The sequence below is a fragment of the Elephas maximus genome, chromosome 1, assembly GCF_024166365.1.
Source record: "Elephas maximus indicus isolate mEleMax1 chromosome 1, mEleMax1 primary haplotype, whole genome shotgun sequence".
NCBI lineage: Eukaryota > Metazoa > Chordata > Mammalia > Proboscidea > Elephantidae > Elephas > Elephas maximus.
This window is the reverse complement of record NC_064819.1, coordinates 15,921,129-15,948,658: the sequence shown is the minus strand read 5'-3', so window position 1 is coordinate 15,948,658 and position 27,530 is coordinate 15,921,129. Positions and strand designations below refer to the sequence as shown.

The 27,530-nt window shown below is 43.8% G+C and overlaps 1 protein-coding gene and 1 pseudogene across 1 annotated transcript in view; both read left to right on the top strand.

Annotated features, from left to right (window-relative positions):
- The window catches only part of ITGB5 (integrin subunit beta 5), a 135,920-nt gene that overhangs the window by 15,615 nt on the left and 92,775 nt on the right, over positions 1 to 27,530 (top strand). Inside the window, exons 3-4 of the mRNA XM_049878730.1 lie at positions 8,970 to 9,174; positions 18,925 to 19,174. Coding sequence (XP_049734687.1) covers positions 8,970 to 9,174; positions 18,925 to 19,174 — 455 coding nt within the window. The remainder of the gene's footprint in view (positions 1 to 8,969; positions 9,175 to 18,924; positions 19,175 to 27,530) is intronic.
- Positions 1,630 to 5,066, top strand: LOC126072890 (alpha-enolase-like; annotated as a pseudogene).

The following is a 27,530-nucleotide window of genomic DNA, read 5'->3' as shown; positions in this document are numbered from 1 at the left end:
AGCCTTCCCCTGGAGCCGACGCCCTGAATTTGGACTTGTAACCTACTCGACTGTGAGAGAATAAATTTCTCTTTGTTAAAGCCATCCACTTGTGGTATTTCTGTTATAGCAGTACTAGATGACTAGATGACTAAGACAGAGCCCTGGTGACGAGGTGGCTAAGACCTTGGCTGCTAACCAAAAGGTTGGCAGTTCAAATCTACCAGCTGCACCTGGGAAACCCTATGGGGCAGTTCTACCCTGTCCTACAGGGTTGCTATGGGTTTTGGTTTGGAAACCCTGGTTGCATAGTGGTTAAGTGCTACGGCTGCTAACCTAAAGGTCAGCAGTTCAAATCCACCAGGCGCTCCTTGGAAACTCTATGCGGCAGTTCTACTCTGTCCTGCAGGGTCGCTATGAGTTGAAATCGACTCGACGGCAACGGGTTTGGTTTTTTTGGTTTAGATGACTAATACAGTGATGATTGGGAGAAATTGGAAGGGCTGAGGGATTGGTACTCCCTGTGAGGAGACAAAGCAGGTTTGATGGGGGCAAGGGAGACATTGGCAGCCAAAAAGATGCTCTTAGGGATGGGAAGTAGAGAGGTTGTTAGGGTGGGAAAGTGAGTGCCTTGAGGGATATGGCCATGGAGAGTGCCAGGCTGCTGTGACATCAGGGAGGAAGAGGAAGGGTGAAGGCAAAGAGGCAAATGGGTGATGACCGAGGAAGCTGAAATCCCGAGGGTAGAAGAACAATGTGGCTGGGGGCTGCAGTATTTGGATACGTGGAAATCAGGTCTCGGGGTGGAAGAAGATTCTTGAAGCGTGGGCTGGAGTGAGAGGTCTCGGCCCTTGGAGGTGAACGTGGAGGGAAAGGAATGAAGGGGCAAGTAGGATTGGAGGCAGGAGCATCAGGAAGGAGACAAATTAGAGTCTGGGCAGCAAGCCGGGGAAATTATGGTGGCAGGGAAGGTAGAAAAGACATCATCTATGTTTTCCTTTGAGCTGTAGAGGAAATTGAAAAAAAAAAAAAAAAAAAATCAGCATTCAATCCAGCTCGCAATAAAATATAGATGTTTTAAGAGAATATCTCTTTGTGGTCAGACTAAATAAAAAGAAGCAGGCTTGGCCTATTGCAGATCCTTCATAAATATTTGCTCAAGGAATTATATGAGCTGGTTGGAAGCTGGCAGAGGGATTTCTCCACCTGCCAAGCAGGGAGTATATGGCTGGCACACAAATTTTGGATTATCACCAGTTACCTGTCTTCCCATACCAACCCCCCGCCCCCAATCCTCAAGGCTTCTGTCAAGCGGGGCCTGCAGCTTTGGCTGGTCTGGCCAGTATTCAGTGGGGACGTCAGCCCCAGAGAGCAGCCAGCTCCCCGCCTGTGCCCACTTCACTACCTGGCTCCTTCCTGCTTACAGATTTGTTCCTTCCGTCTTCACCCTGGGGGTCGGGTGTGTCTGCTTCCATTCTTCTCTGGGTTTCTTTTCTCCCAGGACCTGTAGTTTCTCAATTCTTCCACCCTTTTGTTTCAGAAACAAACAAGCCCATCCTCCCGCACCAAACAACCATTGGCATCATTTCAGAGTTTTTACTTTTAGTAGTAGTAAGCAGGGTGGAGTTCAATTAAAACCGTGGCCGGTGTGGCACAGGCAAATGACTCTGACCTCACCGGCCCTGATGCCACACTGCTGTGAACCAGCTGAGCACCGGCCTTGACAGCAGGGAAACAGATTTTGATGAACAAACTATAGAGGCAGATGGGTGTTACAGCAAATATTACAAATCATAAAAAAAAGCCTAAACCAGTCGCTCTCCAGGTGAGTCAGGGTAGAACTGTGCTCCACAGGCTTTCCCTAGTGATCTAGGGGAAGTAGGTCACTAGGCCTGTCTTCCGAGCCACCTCTAGGTGGGCTGGAACCACCAACCTTTTGGTTGTCGGTGAGTGCGTTAGCCATTTGTACCACGCGGGGACTCCACAGCTCATTTTATCCTCCACATATTAGGTGATGGAGCAGAGTGGAGAGGGGAGGTGTTGTAGTAACCCAAAAGCTATCTAAGTCTGGAACACCCCTGTTTTCTTTTTGGGTTACTGCATAGTGACAGAAAGCCAGCAAGAGAGTTCAGCCTCCTATTCCCTTTCTGTTCCTTCTCTTGATATACTTGCCTGTAATGTCATTACTCTTTATGCATCCTCTGGAGAGGCTGACGAGAGCATTTCTGGGGTTCATAGACAGGTGCTTTGTCAATCTACTGAAACCTTTCCCAGCATGGGGTATTGGGAGTACCCCCAAGCAATCGGGCAGCGGCCCAGTGGAAGTCCATCCTGGAACTAGTTTCCATTTCTCCGTGTTCACACCAAGTCTCCCCTCTCCCTCTATAGGGATCGAACCCCTCCATACCTGTTTGTCTGCATCAACAGGATATTTATCCCCCAAGTTGGACACGTAGAAGGAAGGGCTCCGTATTTTGAACAGCGAAGACATAGTAAATCAGCAGGGTGGGCTTTGTGGGCTCAGAGTAAGTTTCCCGCTGCAGAGTTCAGCAGCGGTCTTTTCCGAGGTGGGAGGCAGTGCTACAAGGAGTACTAAACTTGGATCTGGGAAACTGGGGCCAAACAATTTCAAACTTCTTGGGTGAGCTTAGCCATGAACTTAGGTACGTGGGCTGTGTTAGTCTCCCAGGGCTGTTGTAACAAAGTGCCACAGACTGGGTGGCTTACAGGAACAGAAGTGTATTGTTTCACTGTTCAGGAGTTTAGAAGTCTCAAGTCAGAACGTCAGCCGTGTTGATTACTTCTGAGGCTTTGAGGGAGAATCTATTTAACGCCTCTCTTCTAACTTCTAAAAAAGGCAGTCCTTGATGTGTAGGGGTATCATTCTAATCTTTGCATCCATCTTCACATGGCCATCTTCCCTCTGTGTCTGTCTTTACCTCTTCTTTTTTATGGGGACACTGCTCAGATTAGGACCCACCTTACTTCAGAGTGACCTAACGTTATCACAACTGATAACATCTTCCAAGACCCTATTTCCAACCAAAAGTCACATTGACAGATACCTGAGGTTAGGATTTCAGCATATCTTTCTTGGGGGCACACAATTCAACTCATGACATGGGTCTCTATAGAAGTGAGGGCTGGCACCAGGTGATGCAGCAGAAGGGCTCTTCCCTTTAGAATTTGCTATATTCTGACACCTGGCAGAGGACCAGGATGTCAGGTCCCCAGCATCTAAAAGCTCTTAGTGCATCAGATATCAGCGTGTCATTCCTGTGAGGAATTTCTTAGATCATGAGTCTTTCTTTTCTCCAAGGTTTAAAGATTTGGCATATCTGTATTCACTGGAATTAGAGTTTTGAAATATGGGTATCTTGAGACATTTTATTTGTAATGTTTGTGTACCTGGAAGGTCATGACCATTACAAGACATGCTCCCTGTCTCTGTGGTTTTGGTTTCTTCTCTTGAAATATGCACATGTCCTTGCTCAAAATTAAAACATCAAGAGGGGAGCTCAGAGGGATAGAGGAGAGGAGCTGAGCTTGCTGGGTTATCGCTCCCTGTTGGGGGCTTCAGCAACCTCTGCCTCTTTCTTGGCAACAAAAATCTATAGCTAGAAATGAGTCATGGTTATGTTCAGGCTCCATGTGACAGAAGTCTTTAATGCTTGTTAAAATTCCACTGTTGAAGTAGATGCCTTCAGCTCATAAGGTCTCTTCAGAGCTGCCATGCCCAGTGGTGCCTCAGCTGGCATCTCTGAGGCCCTAAAGCTCCAGGACAATGACAAGACTCGATATATGGGTCAAGGTGTCTTAAAGGCTGTCAAGCATCAATGAAACTATTGGGCCTGCCCTCAATAACAAGAAACAGAACTTTATGAAACAGGCAAAGACTGACAAAGGGGTGATAGAGATGGATGGCACTGAGAATAGATCTAACTTTGGCATACATGTTGTACCAGGGTGTCCCTTGCTGTCTGTAAAGCTGGAGTTACTGAGAAGGGGGCTTCCCTGTACTATCACATTGCAGTGTGGTTGGTACTTCTGAAGGCACCTGCCAGTTGCAGCTTTCAGTGTGATCAATGGTGACTCTCACACTGGCAACAAGGTGGCAATGCAGGCATTCATGACCCTGCCTATTGTGGAGCAGATTTCAAGGAAGTGATGTGCATTGGATCTGAGGTTTACTACAACCTGAAGAATGTGATTAAGGAGAAATGTGAGAAAGATGGTATCAGTGAGGGGAATGAAGAAGGCTGTGCTCCTAATATCCAAGACAATAAAGAAGCCTGGGAGCGGCAAGAGTACAGTAGGGAAAGCCAGCCCCATGGACGTGCCTGCCTCTGAGTTCTTCAGCTTCCCTGACCAGCAGGTGGCCCTGTAGAAGTCCTTCATCAAGGACTAATAGTGTCTATGGAAAATCTCTCTGGCTGGGATGACTGGGAAGCTGGGACAAAGTTTGCTTCTGGTACAGGCGTCCAGGTAGTGGGGTGATTTCATAATGATTAACCTGAAGCAAATCGTCAAGGCTGTGGATGAAGAATCATGCAACTGCCTCCTACTCAGAGCAAACCAGGCTGGCCCCGGGACTAAGTCTCTTCCAGTGTGCAAGCCAGCTCAGGCCAGTGGGTGAGCGTCAGGGATTTCCGTGGCTCTAAGGGGAAGGGGGAAGGGAGATGCTTGCATTGCCAACCTCGTGGTGGGGCTCTGCACAGGGCTGAGGAAGACAGGTGCACTTGGCTATTAGAGCACCGGCCCAGTTATAACCAGCCCTTCAGAATTGGAGTTGCTGGGCAGCAAGGCCAGTTTGCCGGCAAGAAGTTCAGAAATCCTCTAGCTAAGTAAGCTCTGGGTAGCCGAGCCTCGAGCCCTTCAAGTTCTGGACAGCTAATTAGATCTCCGCTGTAGCCTCTGCTCCACCACCGAACAATACTTGCAGGCGGGGGGGGTTAACCAGCAAGCACGGTATGTAGGCACCGGCTTATAATAAGGTAAGCACGGGCTTACTTGTACTTACTTACCAATCTGTAGTACACAATTTTACCTGTTTTTTTTTTTTTTTTTTTAACCACATCAAACGTGGTGAGACCCATGTGAAATTGTTCACTACAGGTTCATGTAAAATCGTGTACTACAGATTAGTAAGTAAGCACAAGTGAGCCTGTGCGTACCTTGCTTATTGGGTAATCCATCCCTGCCAGGGCCTTCAGGTACTTAACTCCCTAGCCCCCTTCCCTGTGCTTTCTTCACTGCTTTATTAGAGCTGCTGCATCAGAGGCCAGGCTTGGCCATCAGAAACCCAGTCTGGAAACCCTGGCTGTGGAATCTTGTGAGTGGCCCAGAACCGTCATTTCTTACCTTGCTCCATACCAAGTAGCCAGAGAGTGGAGCTACATATACATACTTACAAGCCTGAGGTTGTCACAGGCAAGATCCCCTGGGATTCAATGCAAAAAAAAAAAAAAATAAAAGAATTCAGTTAAACAAACAATCTCAGAGGCCCAGAACAACACACTTGGTTTTACTTATGTAAAAACACTGAAAAATCTTGTCAACTTCTTGGCTTTGAATCTTGCAAAGGTTCCAAAAGGCATTGACTAGTTGAGGGCATTCTAGGCTATGACAAAGTGGGGGGTCCCCCAAGTGCTATGCCTGTGCCAGGAGTCTGACTACTAACAGAGGGGTCAAGGGACACTTGACTCATCTGAGACCTTCGGGCCAAGTGTTACCGAGGGAAGAGGACAAGATCAGTGTCCTGTCTCCTGGAGCTGTTGCAAGGATTATGTAGTACAGCACTGGTATCCAGCCAGCTGGAGGCAGTCCATCTTACTTTCCACACCCATCAGTGAAAGGGTGCTCAGAGAGGACCCTGGGCTTGTTTTGCCATGAATGGGGAATGATCCAACTTACAGGCACCATATTTTATAATAACATATAGTATTTAGTTTTAAACTTAATGTCTCAAATGCCCGGTACCCCAAATTAGCTTGGATCATCTTAATGCCCCACCTTCTCCCAAATCCAATGTAAGGCAAGAAAGATTTTTCTTACCAATATCTCTTTACTGTAAAAGAAAAATTTGGCGTAGTCCCTCTGCCTTTAAGGCATCCACTGTCTTCGCATTGTATTTCTCTTTTGAATCCTAACGCAGATGCAATTGTATTTTCTGTTTGTGTTTTTTTCCTTAGTATAAAAGTTTTACAGAATTTCTACTTAATCTTAGTTATTTGTAATGGCTACATCATCTATTAAAGTGATGCACCATATTTTTCTTATGGTTTAGGGGTTTAGATTTACAAGCTTATAAGAGTATGCTATTATAAATAACACTACAGTATATATCTTTTTTTACTTTTTAGAAATTTATTTTTTGTTGTTGAAAATATACACAGTGGATGATATACCAATTCAGCAATTTCTACATGTACAATTCAGTGACATTGGTTATATTCTTCATGTTGTGCAACCATTCTCACCCTCCTTTTCCACATTGTTCCTCCCCCATTAGCACAAGCTCATTGTCTCCTAAGTTTCATATCTAATCTTTTGAGTTGCTATTGTCAGTTTGATCCCATATAGTTCTTAAAAGAGCACAATGCTCAAGGCAGTTTAATTAATAGTTTAGTTAAACTAAGCTATTGTTGTTTTTTTTTTTATTATTATTGTTTGTTTGGTTTTGGGAAGATTCGGGGGGATATTTCTGGTGTAAGATTTAAAGATTATCTCAGGGCAGTAGTTTTGGGGGTTCATTCAGCCTCCATGGCTCCAGAAAGGCTGGATTCCATGAGATTGTGAAGTTTCTGCTCTACATTTTCCCCCTATCTTAGTCATTGGTGCTGCTACAACAGAAATACCACCAGTGGATGGCTTTAACAAACAAAAGTTTATTGTCTCACAGTTTAGTAGGCTAGAAGTCCAAATTCAGGGAGCCAGCTCCAGGGAAAGGCTTTCTTCCTCTGTCACCTCCGAAGGAAGGTCCTTGTCATCAATCTTCCCCTGGTCTAGGAGCTTCTCAGTGTAGGACCCTGGGTCCGAAGGACGCACCCAGTTCCTGGCACTACTTTCTTGGTGGTATGAGGTCCCCTGTCTCTCTGCTTGCTCCTCTCTTTTACATCTCAGAAGAGATAGACTCAAGATACAACCTAATCTAATGGATTGAGTCCTGCCTCATTAACATCACGGAGGTAGGATTTACAAAACAAAGGAAAATCACATCAGGTGACAAAATGGTGGACAATCACACAATACTAAGAACCATGGCCTAGCCAAGTTGACACACATGTTTGAGGGACACAATTCATTCCATAGCACCTCCATTTGATCAGGATTCCTCTGTAGAATCTTTGATCAAAATGTTCCGTAATGGTAGCCAGGCATCATTCAATTCTTCTGGTCTCACGGCTACAGAGGTATAGTCATTGTTCGAGGAGGCAATTAGCCACACATTCCATTTCCTCCTATTTCTGACTCTCCTTCCTCTGTTGCTCCAGGTGAATAGAGACCAATTGTTGTACCTTGAATGACCACTTGGAAGCTTTGAAGACCCCAGGCACTACACGATGAACTAGGAGGTAGAACATAAGCACTAAACTCAATACTAGACCATTAACTGAGATATGCTATGAAACCATGACCCTAAACCTCCAAACCAAGGAACCAAATTCCATGAGATGTTTGGCTATACTTAAACAGCCTCAGCAGCTACTTATTTTTATTGTTATTATAGATATATCTATCACACAACATTTGTTATTTCAACTTTTTACAGTTGTACAACTTACTGACATCAATAACATTAATTGGCTGTGAAACCCTTACCCTTAATCAATGCAGTTTTCCCATCACCCTTAACAGAAACTCAATGCCCCCTAAGCAATGACTCCCTCTTTTCCCCTCCCTCCTGGCCCCTGGTAGCCACTAATAAACTTCCATCTCTATACATCTACCTGTTCTTTTTGTATGCGTGAGGTCATACGATATTTTTCCTTTCGTGATTGACTTATTTCACTCAGCATAATGCCTTCAAGCTTCATCCAAGTTGTAGCATACACCAAGACTTCATTTCTCTTTTTGGCCAAATAGTATTCCATTGTACATATGGTTCACATTTTGTTTATCCATTCATCCATTGATGAACATTTAGGTTGTTTCCACATTGTGGCTATTGTGAACAGTGCTGCAAAGAACATTGATGTACATATGTCTGTTAGTATATGTCTTCTTCAGAAGCCCTGGTGGTATAATGGCTTAATCGAAAGGTTGACAGTTCAAACCCACCCAGTGGCTCCATGTGAGAAAGACCACGTGATCTGCTTCCATAAAGATTATAGCCTAGAAAACCCTATGGGGCAGTTCAGTCCTGTCACATGGTTGCTATGAGTCAAAATCCACTCAATGACACCTAACAACAACAATATATATCTTCTTATAGAATTTCCCCTTATTTTGATTATTTTCTTATGATAAATTTCCAGGAAGGGACCACTAGGTCAAAGGATATGATGTAAATTTCCACATTGTTCTCTAGAATAGTTGTGCAGTGTCCAGTGCCTGCAAACATAGATGAGTGAGCAGCTCAGAGTTAACTCTTGATTGCCTGAGTGACAACTCTTCAGCCACTTCTATTCACCTTTTAAAAATTTTAGTTATACAACTTCTGATCTTTTCAGTTACTTTTCTCCTGTGAATCATGTCAGCAGTTAGGAGCATTTTTTTCCCCCTTAGGAGCCTTTTGAGTATTAAAATAACAATGAAATCAAACATTTCTAATATGTGTTTACGGTCTACAAAGTGCTTTCATAACCAGGGCCTCAGTTAATGCTCCTAATACTTGGTGAGGCATTTTGGATGGGAATTATTATTTTATCCGTTTTCAGAACAATGTAAATGGAATGTAGCCGGTTTAAGATCAGCCAGATGGCGACGAGTCTACAACCTAAGAAAAACCTACTGACCGCCTCCTGCTTTCTTCCCATTTCCTTGTGCAGGACTTTGGCAGCCCAAGATCAGTCATATCCCGGTGTGACTTGAGGGAAAACCTCATCAGGAACAGCTGTGGAGGTGAGCTTGAGAGCCCGGCCAGCAGCACCCATGTCCTGCGGAGCCAGCCTCTCAGCAGCAAGGGCTCCAGCTCTGCGGGCTCAGATGTCATTCAGATGACGCCGCAGGAGGTGGCGGTGAACCTTCGGCCAGGTGGGTTGCCCTCAGAGTGGGCAGGATGCCGTGGACTCAGGAAATCGCAATAGGGGAGGTGGGACAGGTTAATGATGGGATTTGTCTTAACTCAGGCAGAGAAGGGCAAATAGTCCTGGCAGGCTGACATCAGAGTCAGGAGGAAGCTAGTAATGAGGGACCTGGACTCCAGGAAGCAGAGTGCAAAGCTCAGCAGAAATGGAGGAGTAGCCGTGCTACTCAGCTGCTTTTAAACAGGAACTTGGGCCCCGTGGGCGGGTGGGATACCTTTGCTTACTGTTTTGTGCGGGACCATGCCAGTTAATGCAAGTTGCTGAGGGACAGTGCTACGTCTAAGAAAAAGATATTTTTTTCCTCTAAGGAAATTCCATTCAAGTCATTGTCGTTTCTGAAGGGCAGACTTTAAGAGTAGAGATGTTTTGTTTTGGGACCCCAGAGCCCCTGTGAGACCTAGAGTCAATTGTGATATAAGGGGAGGGTTAGAAGGAAACTGAACAGTTTTTGCATACCTAGAAAATAATAAAAATGTTGCCGCGGAGTTGATTTCAACTCATGGCTGACCCCACGTGTTACGGAGTAGAACCGCTCCTTGGGTTTTTCCTGGCTGTAATCTTTACAGAAGCAGGTCACCAGGCCTTTCTTCTGCAGTCCAAATGCATGGGTTTCAATCACCAACCATTTAGCCACCCAGGGTCCTTACGTGCCAAATACTTGACCCACAGTAATGCAGGTAATAACATTTTACACTTGAGAAAGTGACCTGCTCAAGGCCACCCAGTTAATAGGTGGCAGAGTCTGATTCGATCCCAGGTCTTGGTGACTGCAAAGGCTTTGCTCGTTTCCGGCGGACCGCTTTTATCATCTAATATTCTAAATATCAGAATTCTTGAGATGTCAAAGGGTTGGTGGTGGAGGTGCATGGGGCTAAACTTGGAAAGTATTACACTGCTGGGAAGGGGGCAGCTTTTTCCCAAAAGTCCATTGATTTTTAGCCTTTTCTTTATCCCATTGTCTAGGAAACAATAGTTTAAAACTATTTCTAGAAGGTTTACTTGGACTTCAGGGCAGCTTGGAGCAATGAAAAGATCGTGGATTGGATTGGCTGTCCAGGGTTCTAGCTCTTCTCTCTCCCTAGCTTAGAGGCCCTGGGTGAGTTACTCTACCTCCCAGCATCTTAGGTTCTTTGCTTGTCACCTTCATTCCTCACAGGCATGTTTTGGGGTTTAAATGAAACATATAAATACACTTTAAAAAGTTAAAATTATTATTCTTTTCAAAGAGCAATGGCTAAGGATGCAGATCCTGGAGTCACCCAGGTCTAGGTTTGAGTTGGGACTCTCAGTGCCGTGGAAGCAGATTTGGTGCAAGACTGTGTAGGGTCTACTCAAATCTGTCAGTTGCCATAGACTCTATTCTGACTCATGGCGATCCCATGTGTGTCAGAGTAGAACTGTGCTCCGCAGGGTTTTCAATAGCTAACTTGTTGGACGTAGATTTCCAGGCTTTTCTTCCGAGGTGCCTTTGGGTGGACTCAAACCTCCAACCTTTTGGTTATCAGTCAAACGCTAACCCAGTGGTTTTCTGCTGTGAAGGGGAGGCACTCAATAATGCTCATTGTCGTGGCTGTCATTATTATTATTACATGGTTCAGCACCGTCAGTGTTTTAGAAAGAGTCCCAGTGGTCATGTATTTGAGAAATGTTTTATTTTACCTACCGAGTTGTCTTGGACAGAAGAAACAAAAGAAGGGAGGCAAGTAGGTCCTCCTGGATAAAGAAGCACAAACTACTGGCTCGCCCAGGGATCTGTGCTGGGACTAATTGAAGTTTCTATTTTTACTGATCATCTCCTGCAAGTGACATGGTCAGTAACAAGAGCATGTTTGTTTGGTGAGATACCACGTTGAGAGAGAAAAGAAAGGTGCAAGCGGGTGGAAATGAGCTGAGCCTTTATGTGGGCAGCTGTCTGCTGACGCCCTCTGGGAAAAAATAACTCATCTGCTAATGTGACAGGCTTAGGGCCAAGGGTTTTGACCTAGAAGGGGATTTGAGAGTCCTTGCAGACTACTAAGATATTGGAGCACTGCGTGTAAGAATGGTTATCAAGTAATATGAATGATTTATCTTCCTTTTTATCATAATAACAGAACAACGGTAACTTAAAAGAAATTCCTGAAAAATATCCACCTTTACACAGTATGATTTTTTCATTTTTGCTATATCCTCTGTCTTTATTCACATGCACTCATATTTTTCACATAATCATAAGGTATTTATAATTATATATTGCTTCTACTCAATCATCTTTGGAAATGGGACCAAAATTCATACCTACCTCCAAATGAGTTTGTAGCCTTCAGAATCATCATCAGGGAGGTTTAGCTTATATTTTTGGAGCTCCCGATATCTAGAATCACTCTTTTTTGAAATTTTATAGCCTGTGGTGTTTGCTCTCTTCCAGAAATATCCCCCATGATGACAGATTCTTATTCTTTTAGGGGTAGATTTAGCTTCAGTAAGAGTTGAATGTCACACAAAGCCAAAGATACCGCAATTTTAATATTTCCGGTTTTTGAAATCAGAATTAAGGTGTGACCGTGAGGCAGAGAGAGACTGTGGTTTTGGTGTGATCTATCAACTGGCTTTTAGAACAACCTGCAGAGAGGAGTTAAAAAAGTGGTTTGAGGAATGGAAGCTTCCTTGGGCAGTTTTCTTGGCGTTACATTAATGTACAATACTCATGTATGCACAAAGCTCCTGCATACTCAATTAAAAAAAAAGAAAAGAAAGCAGACATATTAGTAGAGTCATGTCTCTTGCTGAACATTATTGTACAGCTTCCAGTATTGGAAATAAAATGGAAAACGTGATCCCCTGTTTATGTGAAATCATAGTGCTGTTGCCCAGCGTAGCTCGGTTCTGTGGAAGGTGTGGTGCTGGAGAGACCACTCCCAGAAGGTCTAGGTGATGGATGAGCTAGCTGCCTCGTGAAGACACACCCAAACCGTGAGGTGTTCCAGTCTGTGGAGATGAAGACTCAAAGGGAATTTGATGAAATTTTAAGGCCTAGAACTGTTGTAAATGTGTTTCCCAAGTATAAAAAAGCTTGAATCCTTTGGTGCCTCTTAGAAATTTGAGAAATATAATCTTAACATCTATAAAAACAAGTACAAGCAAACTCCAGAAATTTATTTCTTTGAGCGGGGGCGATGGGAGGAATGACACGTTGTAGCTAACCAAATTCCCAGTTAACTATATGCATATTTGCCTTGAGTCAGTTCCCCCCTAACTCTTGGGAAGGCTTTCAGGTATGTAGTGATTGGCTTTTTCCATTTTATATTTTTCCGAATGCTTTTATGTCTCCTGCTCAGCACCTCATAATAGATATTTGTTGAGTGACAAGTAACATTTTGCCTGTCTTACCAGACTAATCAAGGACAAGCCTCAGCACGATATGAGAGACGTGTCACGATGGCAAAGTTATTTGTTTCAGAATAAAGACTGGAGCATAAAAGAAAAATTACCCTCTCCTTTAGGCAAGGTTTTGTATAAACACAAGATCATGTTTTCCATTCCACTTCCAAAACTGGAAACGCTATGTCAGGATAAGAACCTTAAAAAAATTCTCTAACAAAGGCCTTGAAATCCTTAAGAAAGGCCATAAACTTTAGAATAAAACTTTTTAGAATAAAGTTTATTGAGATGGTGAGAAGCTAAAGGAGGTTTTGCAGCATTGGGGTGATTAGAAAGGGTTTATTTAAGTCCTTGTTTGCCCCAACCCCTTAGCCTCTTAAAAAAAAAATGACCCTGATTGGTACCTTTTTCTGTTCATCTTAAACTTTTTATTTTGAAATAATTTCAGACTCACAAGAAGTTAGAAAATTAATACAGAGAGAATTCTGTCCCCGGGTGCCATTTACCCAACTGTCCCCAATGATAACATCTTACATAACCATAAAAAAAAAAAGAAACCCCAAACCTGTTGCTGTCGAGTTGATTCTGACTCATAGGAACCCTATAGGACAGAGTGGAACTGCCCCATAGAGCTTCCAAGGAGCACCTGGTGGATTCAAACTGCCGACCTTTTGGTTAGCAGTCGTAGCTCTTAACCAGTACGCCACCAGGGTTTCCTACATAGCCATAATACATTGTCAAACCAGGAAAATGATGTTGGTTCAATACTATTAAACTACTGGTGATTGGTTGCTTTTAATATGGGTTTTCTCTTTATACCGTGTCTACGCTTCTCTCTCCTCCCAGGTCCTACTTTGGAAGTGCTAGTTATCTGGCTTAGGTACATGATTACGAAGATCAGGAAAAAACTTTTGATGGCGGATGGATAAGGGGTATTTTAAAAGAAACCAAGAATGTACAGCCCTAATGTTTGGAGAAGAGCACTGGTGGCTCAATGGTTAAGCATTGGGCTGCTAACTGAAAGGTTCAGTGGTTCAAACCCACCCAGCGGCTCTGTGGGAGAAAGACCTGGCAATCTGCTCCCATAAAGATTACAGTCTGGAAACCCTGTGGGGGCAGTTCTACTCTTACATAGAGTCACTGTGAGTCGGCAGCACACAACAACAACAAGATTTGGAGGTAGTCCTTGGGTGGTGTAGATGGTTAACATGCCATCGAAAACCCTAAGGAGCACAGTCCTCTGACATACACGGGGCGCCGTGAGTCAGAATCAACTCAACAGCGGAATGGAGGCCAACTGCGTCTTTAGATGGCTCGTCCCTCAAGCCATTGTCACCAGTCAGAATTCTGAGGTGGAGAGTGAGTGCAGTGGTGTGGCCTTGTCCTAGACCAGTGAGGCAATTTTGTGGCTCTAGGTCTAGATTTAACTGTGAGATACCAATTACCTTCTGCTGCAGTGAACCGAAGAGCTAGGTCATCCATCATCTTACAAGGATGCACTGGGGCCTAGTTCCCCATTCACCTGTAATCCTGTTACGTTATAGCTGATTTTTACATTTCCCTTTCCCTTTGTAGCTCAGAAGGGTAATTCTGGCAGATCAAACCACTCACATTCATTTTGGGATGCTAAGATTCTTTTTCTGTTGTGTTACTACTTTGTCTTAACGGTTGAACAAAAATCAATCTTCCTAAAAAAACAAACTGTTGATGAGGTTCTCTATCTCATCTCTCTAGAAATGTCTGACAAACTGATATATGTCCTTAGCTTTTCTTTTTTTTTAGAGGGAGGGCAGAAAGGAGGCGACTTTAAAAATATCTATCAGATAGAATCTTGACTGATATTTGATTGTGGTGAGAAAACATACAGTTTTTGATAGTTTAAGAGAAAACTTCACTTTTGAATTGTAGAGTGGCAAGAATTCTGCTCAAATGACAGATGGGGCTGGGTGCTTTTGAAACAGGAAAACCCAGAAGGCTGTGAGAGGGCCTGCTTGTGGAAGTAGCATAATCCTTACAGGTGTGAGGAGATCAGCTTTGCTTCTGAGTTGGCTTTATCCCATTTCTCTGATCCTCCCACTGGTTCTCAGGGAGGGATTACCTGGAATGGCCCCAGAAAGAAAGGATGCATCCCACAGGAGATGAGGCTCCCATGGCTGGGAGGATCACTGAATCCTATGTGGTGAGGGAGGGAAGTGGGGGCCACACAACAAACCTGGGCGGGTAGGAAGGCTTGGTCCCTAGAGAGAGGCACAGCCCTGGCACTGATGGTGAAAGCTAGAAGGGCTTTGTGCTCCGCTGGACACATAGGTGGCGGGGCCTGCTTTAAAGTCCCAGGTAGTGCTGGAGAGCAGTGTGGCTGGGAAAGAGATCCAACAGAGGAGTGTTCATGGTCCGAGAAGTGAAAAATGTGGCCCAGCCCTTGTCACTTCGCACCCAGCAACAGCTTCACCTCCTGCCTGCTGTCTTCGGAAGCACCTCCCTTGATGGGGAGTTGGCACACTGGTAGCTTAACGCCCACTCTGGGAATCGTCCAGGGATGTTAAGCCCTCTAAAATCTGCTGACGGAACATTCCATCATTGCCAAGGCCCATGAGGGAGTTTGTGGTATTTAAAATCAAGCATATTTGAGGTAGCCATAAACACTCATTAGGAACACTAAGGACATTACTCTTTTTCTTATGCCCCCATCTTTCTGGAAAACTGAAGGAAATATTTTCTTTTTAACATTTGTAGCTTCCCTGTGAGGAGGTGCATGGGCGTGGGCTCACTTGCATTTTCTTTTTTATTTATTCATTTTTAATTGTGCTTTCGGTGAAAGTATACAGCTCAAGTTAATTTCTCATTCAAAAATTTATACACATATTGTTTTGTGACATTGGTTGCAATCCCCACAATGTGACAGCATGCTCCCCTTTTCCACCCCAGAGTCCCTGGTCCATTTGTCCAGTTTCTGTCCCTTCCTGCCTTCTCATCCTCCTTTTGGACAGGAGCTGCCCATTTGGTCTCTTATGCTTGATTGAGCTAAGAAGCACATTCCTCACCTGTGTTATTGTTTGTTTTATAGGCCTGTCTAATATTTGAAAAGTGGGCCTTGGGAATATTTTCAGTTCTGGGCTAGCAGAGCGTCCGGGGGCCACAGTTTTGGGGGTTCCTCCAGTCTCTGTCTGACCAATAAGTCTGGTCTTTTCACTTGAATTTGAATTCTGTTCTACATTTTTCTTCCTCTCTATCCAGGATTCTCTGTTGTGATCCCTGTCAAGGTGGTCATCGGTGGTAGCTGGGCACCATCTAGTTCTTCTGGTCTCAGACTGATGGAGTCTCTGGTTCATGTGGTCCTTTAGTCCTTTGGGCTAATACTTCCCTTATGTCTTTGGTTTTCTTCATTCTCCTTTGCTGCAGGTGGGATGGGACCAGTAAATGTATCTTAGATGGCCTCTTGCAGGCTTTTAAGACCCCAGATGCTCTCTTGCGTTTTCTTACTGATCAATGTCTCTTAGAATTTAATGCCAAGAAATTTCTCACTTCAGATACCCTGTCGCTTTTAGGAAACAAAGAGACCTATCTATCATATCTTGTTTCCCTCTTTACCTTTGTGTCTGGAAAATGTGGAGTTAAATTTAATGCCCAAGGCTGTAGCCATTCAAACTCAAGTCTGTGGCAGAATTTTCTGTCTCTCTTTTTATCCCCACAGGAAGTTGCTTTAATAATTAATTTTGGGGGAACTGAGGTCAAAGTTTTCCTTGCCTAGGAGCTTTTATAGTGTTTCTGCACATTATTTCATTTAGCAACTGCAGTAATTAACATCCTCCACATTTTATGGATGCAGAAACTGAGCAGCAAGTTTAAAGGAGCCTGAGGTCCCCCGAGTCTTTGGTGTCAAGGTCTGGATTCCAACCCAACTCTCCCATCTCCAAGTCCAGTGGCCCCTTCCCTCCGCATGGGTACCTCCCAGCCACTTCCCCATTTCCTGGTCATAAAATACCTGTCTGTTACTTACTCATAACACATACATAAAAAGGTGGAAGTGGATTCTGGGTAAAAGAGAGGGTAGTTGGGAGCTTGGGAAGAAGGGGACAGGCAACGAGACATGCAAAAGGCCTTTCAAGAGGCTGTGGTATTGGACGGAAAGGGTGCAATTGCAGACTCTACCCTTGGAGACTCTACCGTTTAAAGCCTGTTGTCTAAGTCTGTTGTCTGTCAGTTTGCAAGGGTCAAGGTGGGGCCTCCCCTCCCCCAACTCCTCTCACCTCCCTACCCCCACCGCTGTGTGATGTGGCATCCAAGGCTGGGAGGGGCCCTGTGGAGGGACCTGCTCTTGTCTGTCTGATGGGAGCCAGATACAGATTCTACAGCAGTCGGAATACATTCTGGAAGAAATCTCCAGCATTCCTGTTTGAGTCAGACTCTGATGGTTTTTAAAAATAAGCCCATACCAACTGGCAACTCAAACAGCACCAGCCTTGAGGCAACAAACACGGGATGTGTAGAGACAAGTCAGGGGACGGAGACTTGGAGCTGTCACTTAGGCTACAGACAATAATTATAACATCCATACCTCATTTATGTAGGCTTTACTGCTTATAAAACTCTTCTCTCCCAAGGAGCACATCGTAACCCTAAACAATCCTTCCAGTGTGGTTGTTGTCATTATTTCCATTTAACATTTAAGGAGGGGTCCCTGGGCGTGGCAAATGGTGAATGTGCTTGGCTGCTAACCAAGAGGTTGGAAGTTTGAGTCCCCCCAGAGGCACCTTGGAGTATAGGGCCGGTGATCCACTCCCGAACAATCAGCCATTGAACACCCTATGGAGCACAGTTCTGTTTTGGCACATATGTTATGAGCCGGAGTCGGCTTGATGGCAGCTGGTATGTTTAAGGAAACTGAGGCTCAGATTTCACACCTAGTGGAGTGACAGAGGTAGAACTTGGACTGAAATCTTTTAGTCATTTGATTCTTCATGGTCTAGTTAATAAAATGCGGGGAGGAGGAAAGGAGCATAGAGGATTGTGTTCCCTGTCTTGTAAGCTCCAGAAGGCTTCAGCTTGCTGGTTTTCAACTTGAGGTGATAGGTTGGTTGCTCTATCCTGCAGGCTCCAGAAGGCTTCAGCTTGCTGGTTGTCAGCTTGAGGTGAGAGGTTGGTTGCTTCAAGTCCTGGCTGCAGGCAGATCAGGTGTGGACCCCTTGGGCAGGAGTGAGGCTGTCTTTGCTATTGCATCTCGAAACACAAAGAGGGCATCCAGATTTCAAATGGGCGTGGACAGTTCTACTCTGGATAAATAGGACATCTCTTGGTACCCCCGGAAGGCATTCAGTGAACTCAAGAGCAGATAAAATTACCTGGTGTGATTTTTGAGCCTCGAAATTAGTTCTAAATGATTTGTTTTTAGATTATGAAATGATTTAAGGGTCATTTCCTGGTCTGTGTGCTCCAGTTATTGCCCTGCCTTGGGCCTGTCTGTGACCTCTGGAGTGAAAGCTAGCAGAGGCCACGCCTCCCAGACACTGCCTTTTCTCTTTGTTCTCTTCCTCTGAATTAATCCCCATTTGCTCTACCCACTGGGTATCTTGCCACAGAACCAAAGATTATTTTCTCTTTCTTGTAGCTGGTAGATAAATTTGTGTTTTTTTTTTCTTTTCTCTTTCTTACTTTTTTTTTAAATAAGGATAAAATTTGAAACTCATCTTCCTATATTTATACCTATAATTCATTTCTAATGATAACAAATTGGCCTGAGATATCCCCAAATGGTCAAATATGCCTGAAAACTAAATACTGGTGTCTGATAAATGGGTAAGGAAATAGAAACAGGTGATGTGGCAGAAGAATAGGTGTTTTTGATATCCTTCTCTCCTCCCTACCTCAATTCTCACTTACCCATGGCTGCACTTTCCTTTTGCTAGTTTTCTCCCTGTTTACTATTTCACACTCATCTTAGCAATCTCCTCCCAGCCACATTCCCATCTTGGCTGATCCTTTCTTGGAGTTGGTATGTGGTTGGTTGGCTACTCTCCACCCACTTTGTATCCATGGAACTTTTTGCGTCACTGTCTACCAATTACCCAAAGGCCCTTTTTGCTAAGAAAACAGAACACCTCTAAGAACTAAAGTGCCTGGTTATTAAAGAATTTCTTTGCCCAGCCAAGTGTTTACGAAGGAGAACCTAGAGCTTCACCCTCAGCACCCGTATTCACGTCATTCACTGTATTTCCCTCTGAAAGGCATACGATCGCTAAAAAAAAGTAAGAGGTAGACTAGCTTTGAAAGTAAAATCCATCCCCTCAACCCTCTCAAAATTGCATGACCCCTAATATGCATGACCTATCTGTTGGCACAGGTGACAAGACTACCTTTCAGCTGCAGGTTCGACAAGTGGAGGATTATCCTGTGGACTTGTACTACCTCATGGACCTCTCCCTGTCCATGAAGGATGACTTGGACAACATCCGAAACCTGGGCACCAAGCTCGCTGAGGAGATGAGGAAGCTTACCAGCAATTTCCGATTGGGGTTTGGCTCTTTCGTAGACAAGAACATCTCCCCTTTCTCCTATACAGCGCCGAGGTACCAGAACAATCCATGCATTGGGTAAGTGGCCAGCTGGCCTTCTATTGGGTATCTGAGGCTGGGGGAATGGAGCAGCAAGGAGGCTTAGCCCAGAGAAACAATTAGGGGAGCTTATTTTTTTTTTTTCTTATTTAGGAGGGGTGACCAGAGCTAGGCATTTAATTTGATTAATGATGACTGAGTTCTGTTCTTCCACAGCCTGTGAAGAAATGAACTGTCACAAGGTTGCTTAAAGATATCATGGTCATGGCCCATTTATTTTCCTTCTTGACTTGCACAACACTGTTTTCTCACGTTAACAGATTGTAGACAATGTCTTCAGGAAGTGACAGCCCCCAGGTGATCTGGGAAAGAACAGGCAGAACCACTCAAACTTGTCTCTTGCTTGGATAATTGAGGTGCTTCATGATAAATTCAAAAGTCTATCCCTGTTGTTTACATTAATAACTATAACTTTGACAAAGCTAAATAAAAGCATTGTGATTTAATGGTATGAATGATTTTTTTTTTTTCATTGTAAGTCGTTTAACAACCGTTGGACATTTTGGACAAATTATTGCCTAACTGCCGCAGCAAACAAATCCAAAAGTGTATGATGGATAGAACTTGATAAAGTTTATTTCTTACTCACCTAAGTCCATATGGGTGTCATGATCAGTAGACATCCCTCCTCCAGGCGTTGATTCAGGGACCCAGGCCCCTTCTATCTTGGGCTCCACCATCTCCCACATGTGGCTTCTGAGGCCGTCATGCCTGGAGAATCACACATAGAAGGTTCTTATGGACTGGGACTGAAGTGGCCTTTGCCACTTCTGCTCTTAAATTCTGTCAGACAGAACGGAGTTCTGGCAAGGAGGCTGGGAGCCAGTTTATCTGTATGCCAGAACGAAGAGGAAGCGTGTCTGGCCAGCCTTGGGATGTTTGTGTGTACGCGTCTGTCGGGTGGAGGAATCACATTACCGATCCCCTTAACTCATCCTCTGTAAGGCTGGTTTGTTTCTTTTCTGTTCTTTCAAGTGTTCCCTTAAACATCAGTATTGTGCACTGTGAACACAGTCAGCATTCACGTCCAACTTTTTCTTGCCTCATCGTTACATTCAACTTTAGTGAGGCCCCAAAACAGTCACTAGACAAGGAGTAGCTAAAACTTAAGTGCTTATTAAGTGTAAGGCACTGTGCTAAGCATTTTATACGGGTTATCTCATTGAAATCTTTTAGCAACCTTTTGAGGTCTCTAAGGTAAGCATAAGCCAGATGTTACAGATGAGGAAACTGAGGCCTGGAGAGAATAAGTAACTCACCTACGATTGCACAAATAGTAAGGAAGTAGGCCTGGAAAACTAGCAAGTTAGCTACTTTCAGAGTCTGCAGTCACACAAACATAATACCTATATTTTTCCATCCAAATCATAGTATAACACAAATTCTTGACCTGAGGCTGAGTAATGATACCTGTTCTGATGCTACCCCTACCCTCACCCTCTAGACACATGCCTAAGGGTAATGTTAGGCTATGTATGCTGCAGTAACAAACAGCCCCCAAATCTCAGTGGCTCAGCACAATGTTTATTTCTTGCTTGCTGATGAGGGTTGCTTTCCTTCAAGTGGTGACTCAGTGATCTGAGCTCCTTCCATCTTTGTGGTGTCATTCTTAACTCTTGGTCTCCTTGGCCACCACCAAGGTGAAGACAGAGCTGGAGGGTCCATGGGATGTTTTTAAGCTCCTGAGCCTGCTTGTCCCCACAATTCATCTTTGGCAGCATTAACAGATCCCAGCTCTAGGTTGGGCTGGGAGGTTGGGGTGAGGTACTGATTGTGCTGGTGGTGGTATATATTCTTCTGAATCCTTCCTGATCCTTCTGTATACTTTCCTAGAAGCTAACTTAGATCTTCTCAGGGGTTGGTAACATTATCTTTCCAGAGTGGTGGAAGGCAGAACCAATTGCATCAGTAATTACAGACACAGTGGTAGGAAAATAGTGAGGAAAGAAAAAATTTTAAATACAAATGAGCTGCTTCTAAGTTCCTTAACCGTGAAGAGGCACTGAAACACCAAACCAAACTTGTTGCTGTCAAGTAGATTCCAAATCATAGCGACTTTATAGGACAGAGTAGAGCTGCCGCACAGAATTTCCAAGGCTTAAGACCACAGATGCCTCTCACCAAAGTGGGATGCAGGACGTTTTCTTAAACATTTTGTTAGAGCTGTTGGCATTTTTTATTACTTTGGTCCTGACTGCAAGCCCCTTTTGAGCTGAATCCCGATGCCAAATCCTATTGGTGAAGTTTTGCTACTTACCAGGAGCAACAGCGTCTTAACCAAAACCTTTTTCAGTTCATCCGGAAGAATGATTCCATCCGTTGCCTTTTTTTTTTTTTTTTAGAAAAAGGGTGAGGACCAAAGACCAAGCGTTCAGTATTCTAACTTTTAGGAGATTGGGGAGAAGTGGAGGAACCAGCAAAGGGTATTGAGAAGGAACATGCAATGAGATATGAGGAAAGCCAGTTGAACGTGGTGGCATCCTAGAAGTCAGGGGAAGAAAGAGTTTCAAGGAGAACGGAATGATCAACTGTGTCAAATGCTGATGACAGATAAGTTGAGGACTGACAATTGACCAGACGATTTAGCAATATGGAGTTCATTAGTTGTCTTAACAAGAGCAGTTTTTGTGGAGTGATGGAGGCAAAAGCCAAAAAGGATGTAAGAGAAGAATTAAAACAACAAATACAGAGAAATCCTTGGGGAAAGTTTTGCTGCCAAGAGGAGCAACAAATGGAGAAAGATGTCCAACGCTGTAAATCTTTACAGAAGCAGATTGCCACATCTTTCTCCCATGGAGCAGCTGGTGGGTTTGAACCGCCAACCTTTCTGTTAGCAGCGGAGTGCTTAACCACTGCGCCATCAATTATTGGGTGTAGCTTCCTCCTGGCCACAGATGGCTGCTGGCATTTTTTTAAATTTATTTTTTTATTTATTGTGCTTTAAGTGAAAGCTTACAAATAAGTCAGTCTCTCATACAAAAACTTATACACACCTTGCCATGTTTTCCTAGCTACTCTCCCCCAAATGAGACAGCACACTCCTCCTCTCCACCGTATTCCCGGTATCCATTCAATCAGCTTCCGTCCCCCTCTGCCTTCTCATCTTGCCTGCCGATAGGAGCTGCCCACATAGTCTTATGTGTCTACTTGAGCCAAGAAGCTCACTCCTCACCAGTATCATTTTCTTATAGTCCAGTCCAATCCCTTTCTGAAGAGTTGGCTTCGGGAATGGTCCCAGTCTTGGGCTAACAGAAGGTCTGGGGACCATGACCTCTGGGGTCCCTTTAGCCTCAGTCAAACCATTAAGTCTGGTCTTTTTACAAGAATTTGAGGTCTGCATCCTAGTCTTCTACTCCATCAGGAATTCTCTGTTGTGTTCCCTGTCAGGGCAGTCATCGTGGTAGCCAGGCACCATCTAGTTCTGGTCTCAGGCTGATGTAGTCTCTTGTTTATGTGGCCCTTTCTGTCTTTTGGGCTCATACTTACCTTATGTCCTTGGTGTTCTTCATTCTCTTTTGCTCCATGTGGGTTGAGACCAATTGATGCCTCTTAGATGGCTGCTTGCTAGCGTTTAAGACCACAGACGTTTCTCACCAAAGTGGGATGCAGAACATTTTCTTAAACATTTTGTTATAGCTGTTGGCATTTTTTATTACTTTGGTCCTGACTGCAAGCCCCTTTTGAGCTGAATCCCGATGCCAATCCTATTGATGAAGTTTTGCTACTTACCAGGAGCAACAGCGTCTTAACCAAAACCTTTTTCAGTTCATCCGGAAGAATGATTCCATCCGTTGCCTTTCCTCTCTGCCCTCTGACTTGGCCCTGTCTCCAGACAGAGTGGGCGGGTCTCTACTTCCCTTTTTCCAAGGGCTGCCCACTAACAGTTTGGAAACTGGCAGAGGATGCAGGACTGGCCTTGGGCACTCGGCATTTGAATATTCAATGTTATGACACATTACTTATTCAGACTTCCTTCTCTAAGCCCTAGAAGGCGTAATCAATTGCAGACCGGAAAATTCTTGACCAGTGAGGACAAGGCACGCTGAAAAGCTGCTGGTGAGACAGGAAATGCAGTGGAGAATGGGGGCTTCAAAGGAATCACCAGGTCTAGGTCACGCAAATCTTTCATCTCTGAGCTGAGCAATACATCTGGGAGTCCCCTGGCTTCAGGAGCAGTCTGAGACCTATTTCCCATGTCCAGGCAGTGGAACTTGTATGGCATCCCGTCTCCCTGGAGAGTCCTCATTGCTCCTGGAGAGAACAGCGCAAGCCAGGAGCCTGACCCAGCCTATGGATAGGCTTTATTTGTTTTTCTGTATTTCTTCCGTTTATTTGTTTTGTTATTTATTATCTTACAAAGTGAGGTCCAGTATATTGAAAAACCATTTTAAAAATCATTGGGGTGAATATAACATATAATATAAAATTTGCCATTTTAATAATTTTTTGTGTGTAGTTTCAGTAGCTTTAGCTGTATCCGCCATGTTGTGCAAACATCACTACTCTATTTCCCCAAAACTTTTTCACCACCCCAAACAGAAACTCTGTACCCCTTAGACAGTTACCTCCCCATTTGTCTTTCTGTGTCAGTAACACTGGGAATTAGCCACCAAGATTTAAAAAACAGAAGATTTGACCCCAAATAACCAGGATTTCTAGGTTTTTCTTGAAAAATTGGTGGATCCCGCAACACTGGGCCTGTACATGTATTGTTCGGCTGCCGCAGTCTCTACCATGCCCTCTTGTCTTGCAGGCAGCCTGCCTTAGTTGTTTGTATTCCGTGCCTGGTTTGGTAGATATTTGTTGGTGATACTTGTCTGTTATTTTCCTCCACCTAGAAAAGGAAAACCACAGGTTTTTTTTTTTTTAAAGCTCCTGTGGCACCTTCGGTTAGGATTTTCTCTCCTGTGGTGGTGCTGTGTTAGGGAGATGACAATGTAGGAGGAGTGATTTAGCCTCTGTGCAGGACTTCTCAGAGAAAAGAGAGTGCAGGGCCCTCCTGAGGTGGAATGTTCATTTTGTTCCAGATGTTTCTGGGAAAGGAATAAAAATGGCAGCCTCATACTTTCCCATCTTAGAATACATCAGAAATGCCAGAACTGAGGTAAGCCATACCAGGGCTACCAGAGGAAAAAATACCAGGACGTAGAGTAGTTTAATCACCAGATTAAAGACCAGTTTAGTTACTATCCTGAGCTATAGGACTGTATAGTTTCTGTGGGAAGAGCCATATGATAAGCAGTGATACAGGATTTGAAGGATTAATCTGGCGTGTTATTTCTACCTCTGAACATTTTATTTTGTTAGAGGTATTGGGCTGTTGTTGAAACACACATCATATAAAAATATTTGCAAGCGAGGTAAGTCTCATCCTTCATCTTTTGTATTTTTTCTTACTCTTTTTGTCTTTTTTCCAAGAAGTCATACTGTTCCTTCTCCATCTCAATGGTATTATTTTGTTATCTTCTGACATTTCTTGTAGATGGTAAGAAATCTTCTGTCAGTCTGAATTTCCTTCTCTCTGAAACTTTTAATATTTTCTCTGTGTTTTTCCTATTCTATAATAATCTGCACTCTGTTGTATGTAGGCTGGATTTGCTTTTATTTACGTTGCTCAGAGCTTGGTTTGCCTGTTTAACCTAAGAGTACATCGTTCATTCTTGAATGTTCACAGAGATTATCACTTTGAATGTTTCTTCTCTCCTATTCTCTCCATTTTCCTTCTGACACTATTAGGTATGGGTTAGAGCTTCTCCTTCCAAACTTAGTGCTTCTTAATTTTTCTCTCATAATTTCTTTCTTTCTCTCTTAGGTGTACGATAGGAAATTGCTTCCAGTTTACAATTTTGTTCTTCAGCTGTTTAATCCATATGTTAAAGCTTTGCTTTTGTATTTCAGTGACTCTCTTTTTCATTTCTATAAATTGTATTTGGTTCTTTTCCAGACCCATATGTTTCTTATAATGGTCCCCACCCCCCGCCTTCTTTTTTTTTTTTTTCACTTACAATACCCAATTTGGCCTTTGATTTCTAGTTCTTCACCTCCTTGAGCGTTTTAAATATCCGTGTCTTAAAATATTTCAAAATCATTCTGTTATCTCTGTGTGCTAGTTATCTAGAGCTGCTATAACAGAAGTACTACAAATAAGTGGCTTTAACAAACAGAAATTTATTTTCTCACCATTTAGGAGGCTAGAAGTCCAAATTCAGGGTGCCAGCTCTAGGGAACGGCTTTCTCCCTCTGTCAGCTCTGGAGGAAGGTGTTTGTCTCTTCTGAGCCTCTGCTCCTCGGTGATCTTCATGTGGCTTAGTGTCTCTCTCCCCCCATTTTGGCTTTCTTGTTTAATCTCTTTTATATCTCAAAAGAGATTGACTCAAGACAATGCTAACCCTGTCTCGTTAACATAACAAAGACAACCCATTCCCAAATGGGGTTATAATCACAGGCATAGAGGTTAGGCTTTACAGCACATATTTTTGGGGGACACAGTTCAATCCATAACACTGTTTCTTGAATTGTGGATCCTTTAATTTGTTGGGTTTCCTGGCCTGCCTTCGTGGTGGTTTGTTTCTTCATGGAGTTTGTAACTTTTCCACTAGCTCATCTTCATCAGAGGTTGTTTTCCATTGGAGGATCACATACCCGTATGGTACTGGCATCCCTGCAAAGCAGTTTATGTTTGCTGTTGCCAGGATCCTCCAGGTTTCACTGTGGGGCTAGCTTTCTTGTTAGTTTCTTAGCTGGGGGTTCCCTCACCATTGTTGTTGTTGCGTGCTGTCAAGTTGATTCTGACTCATGGTGACCCCATGTGACAGAGTAGAACTGCCCCATAGGGTTTTCTTGGTTATACCATATTTTTATGCAAATAACGTGCACCTTCTATGTTTGTTTGCCAACCATGCCCTCTCCCCCCACCCTACAAGGTTTTTCTGTAAGCGCGTTATGCTAATTAAAAAAAAAATTGGTGTAGTGGCACTAATGAAAATACCCCATGGGGGGAGGGTGCAGTTGACAAACAAATGTAGACCGTGTGCATTATTTATGGAAAATACGGTAGTCTTAACGGAAGCAGATTGCCAGGTCTTTCTCCTGAAGAGCCATTGGGTGGGTTTGAACCAACAAACTTTCAGTTAGCAGCTGAGCGCTTAACGGTTGCACCTCCCTCACCATAAAAGTAGAGAATTCAGGCTTGCTCATACTGCAGGCCCGGGGTTACAATTTTAACAGGATTCATCTTGCTCATGGCTGGGAGCGATAGTAAGCTTCCTTGCCTTTTTCCCAGGCCAGTGTCTGGAGTTTTCCTGTTTCTGGTTTTAGTGATGGGGCAGGGTCCTCTTCCAGTACTCAGCGTTGCACAGGCCTGAGGCTCGTGATTGTCCCTCTTAGGATCCTGTCCCTGGCCCTTAGGACCTCCGTCAAGTCCTGTACTCCGGCTGCTCTTTGGACGAGCTCCTGCTTATATCTTAGTTTTCTCCTGAGTCCCTCCATTTGTGGAATCGTCTCCTCTTCATTTCCGCCCCTGGGATTTCCCTTTCCAGCTTCTAGTCTTGGCTACATATTAAGCAATTTTTAAATGATATTTTATCCAGCATTTCTACATATCTAGAGTAAGAAGGGAATTCTTTCCATGCCAGCTTAATCCACAGTATTGTCCTGAAGTGTGTGAATTGTTTTCTGTTTTTGCCTAGATCTAGTGGTCTTCGAGTCGGCCTCACTTTTATACACAAACCCTCCCCTGAGTCTTTTAAGCATATGTATTTTATTTTTTATATTCTTGGTTAATAATCCTAAATTTAGTAACTCTGTACATGGCTCCAAACTAGGGCCCTACAGATACAGGCACAGCCCCTAGGGTGAGGGTGAGAGGGTCTCCTGGCATGAGACCCCAAAACATGCAGAACTTCAAGCCACCTGGTCAGCTCTTCCAGGTGCTTCAATTAAATAACTAGTCATGATATGATACTGGTGAAGTAGACACATGAGACTATGTGGGCAACTCCTGTCTGGAGGGAAGACGAGAGGGCAGAGGGGGTCAGAAGCTGGCTGAATGGACACAAAAATAGAGGGTGGAGAGAAGGTGGAGAGAGGGGGAGAGCGACTAGGAGTATATAAAAAAATATATATATAACAAGGTGTATATAAATTTTTGTATGAGAGACTAACTTGATTTGTAAACTTTCACTTAAAGCACAATAAAAATTAAAAAAAAAAAAAAAGTCTTGGCAACACGACTACCAAGACAGCCACAGGGTCTGTGTGACAAAGCTGTTTCCCTCCTAGGAAGAAATGACTCTGACTGGTTATAACAAATTTTCTGTAATGAAGGCTTCTCACT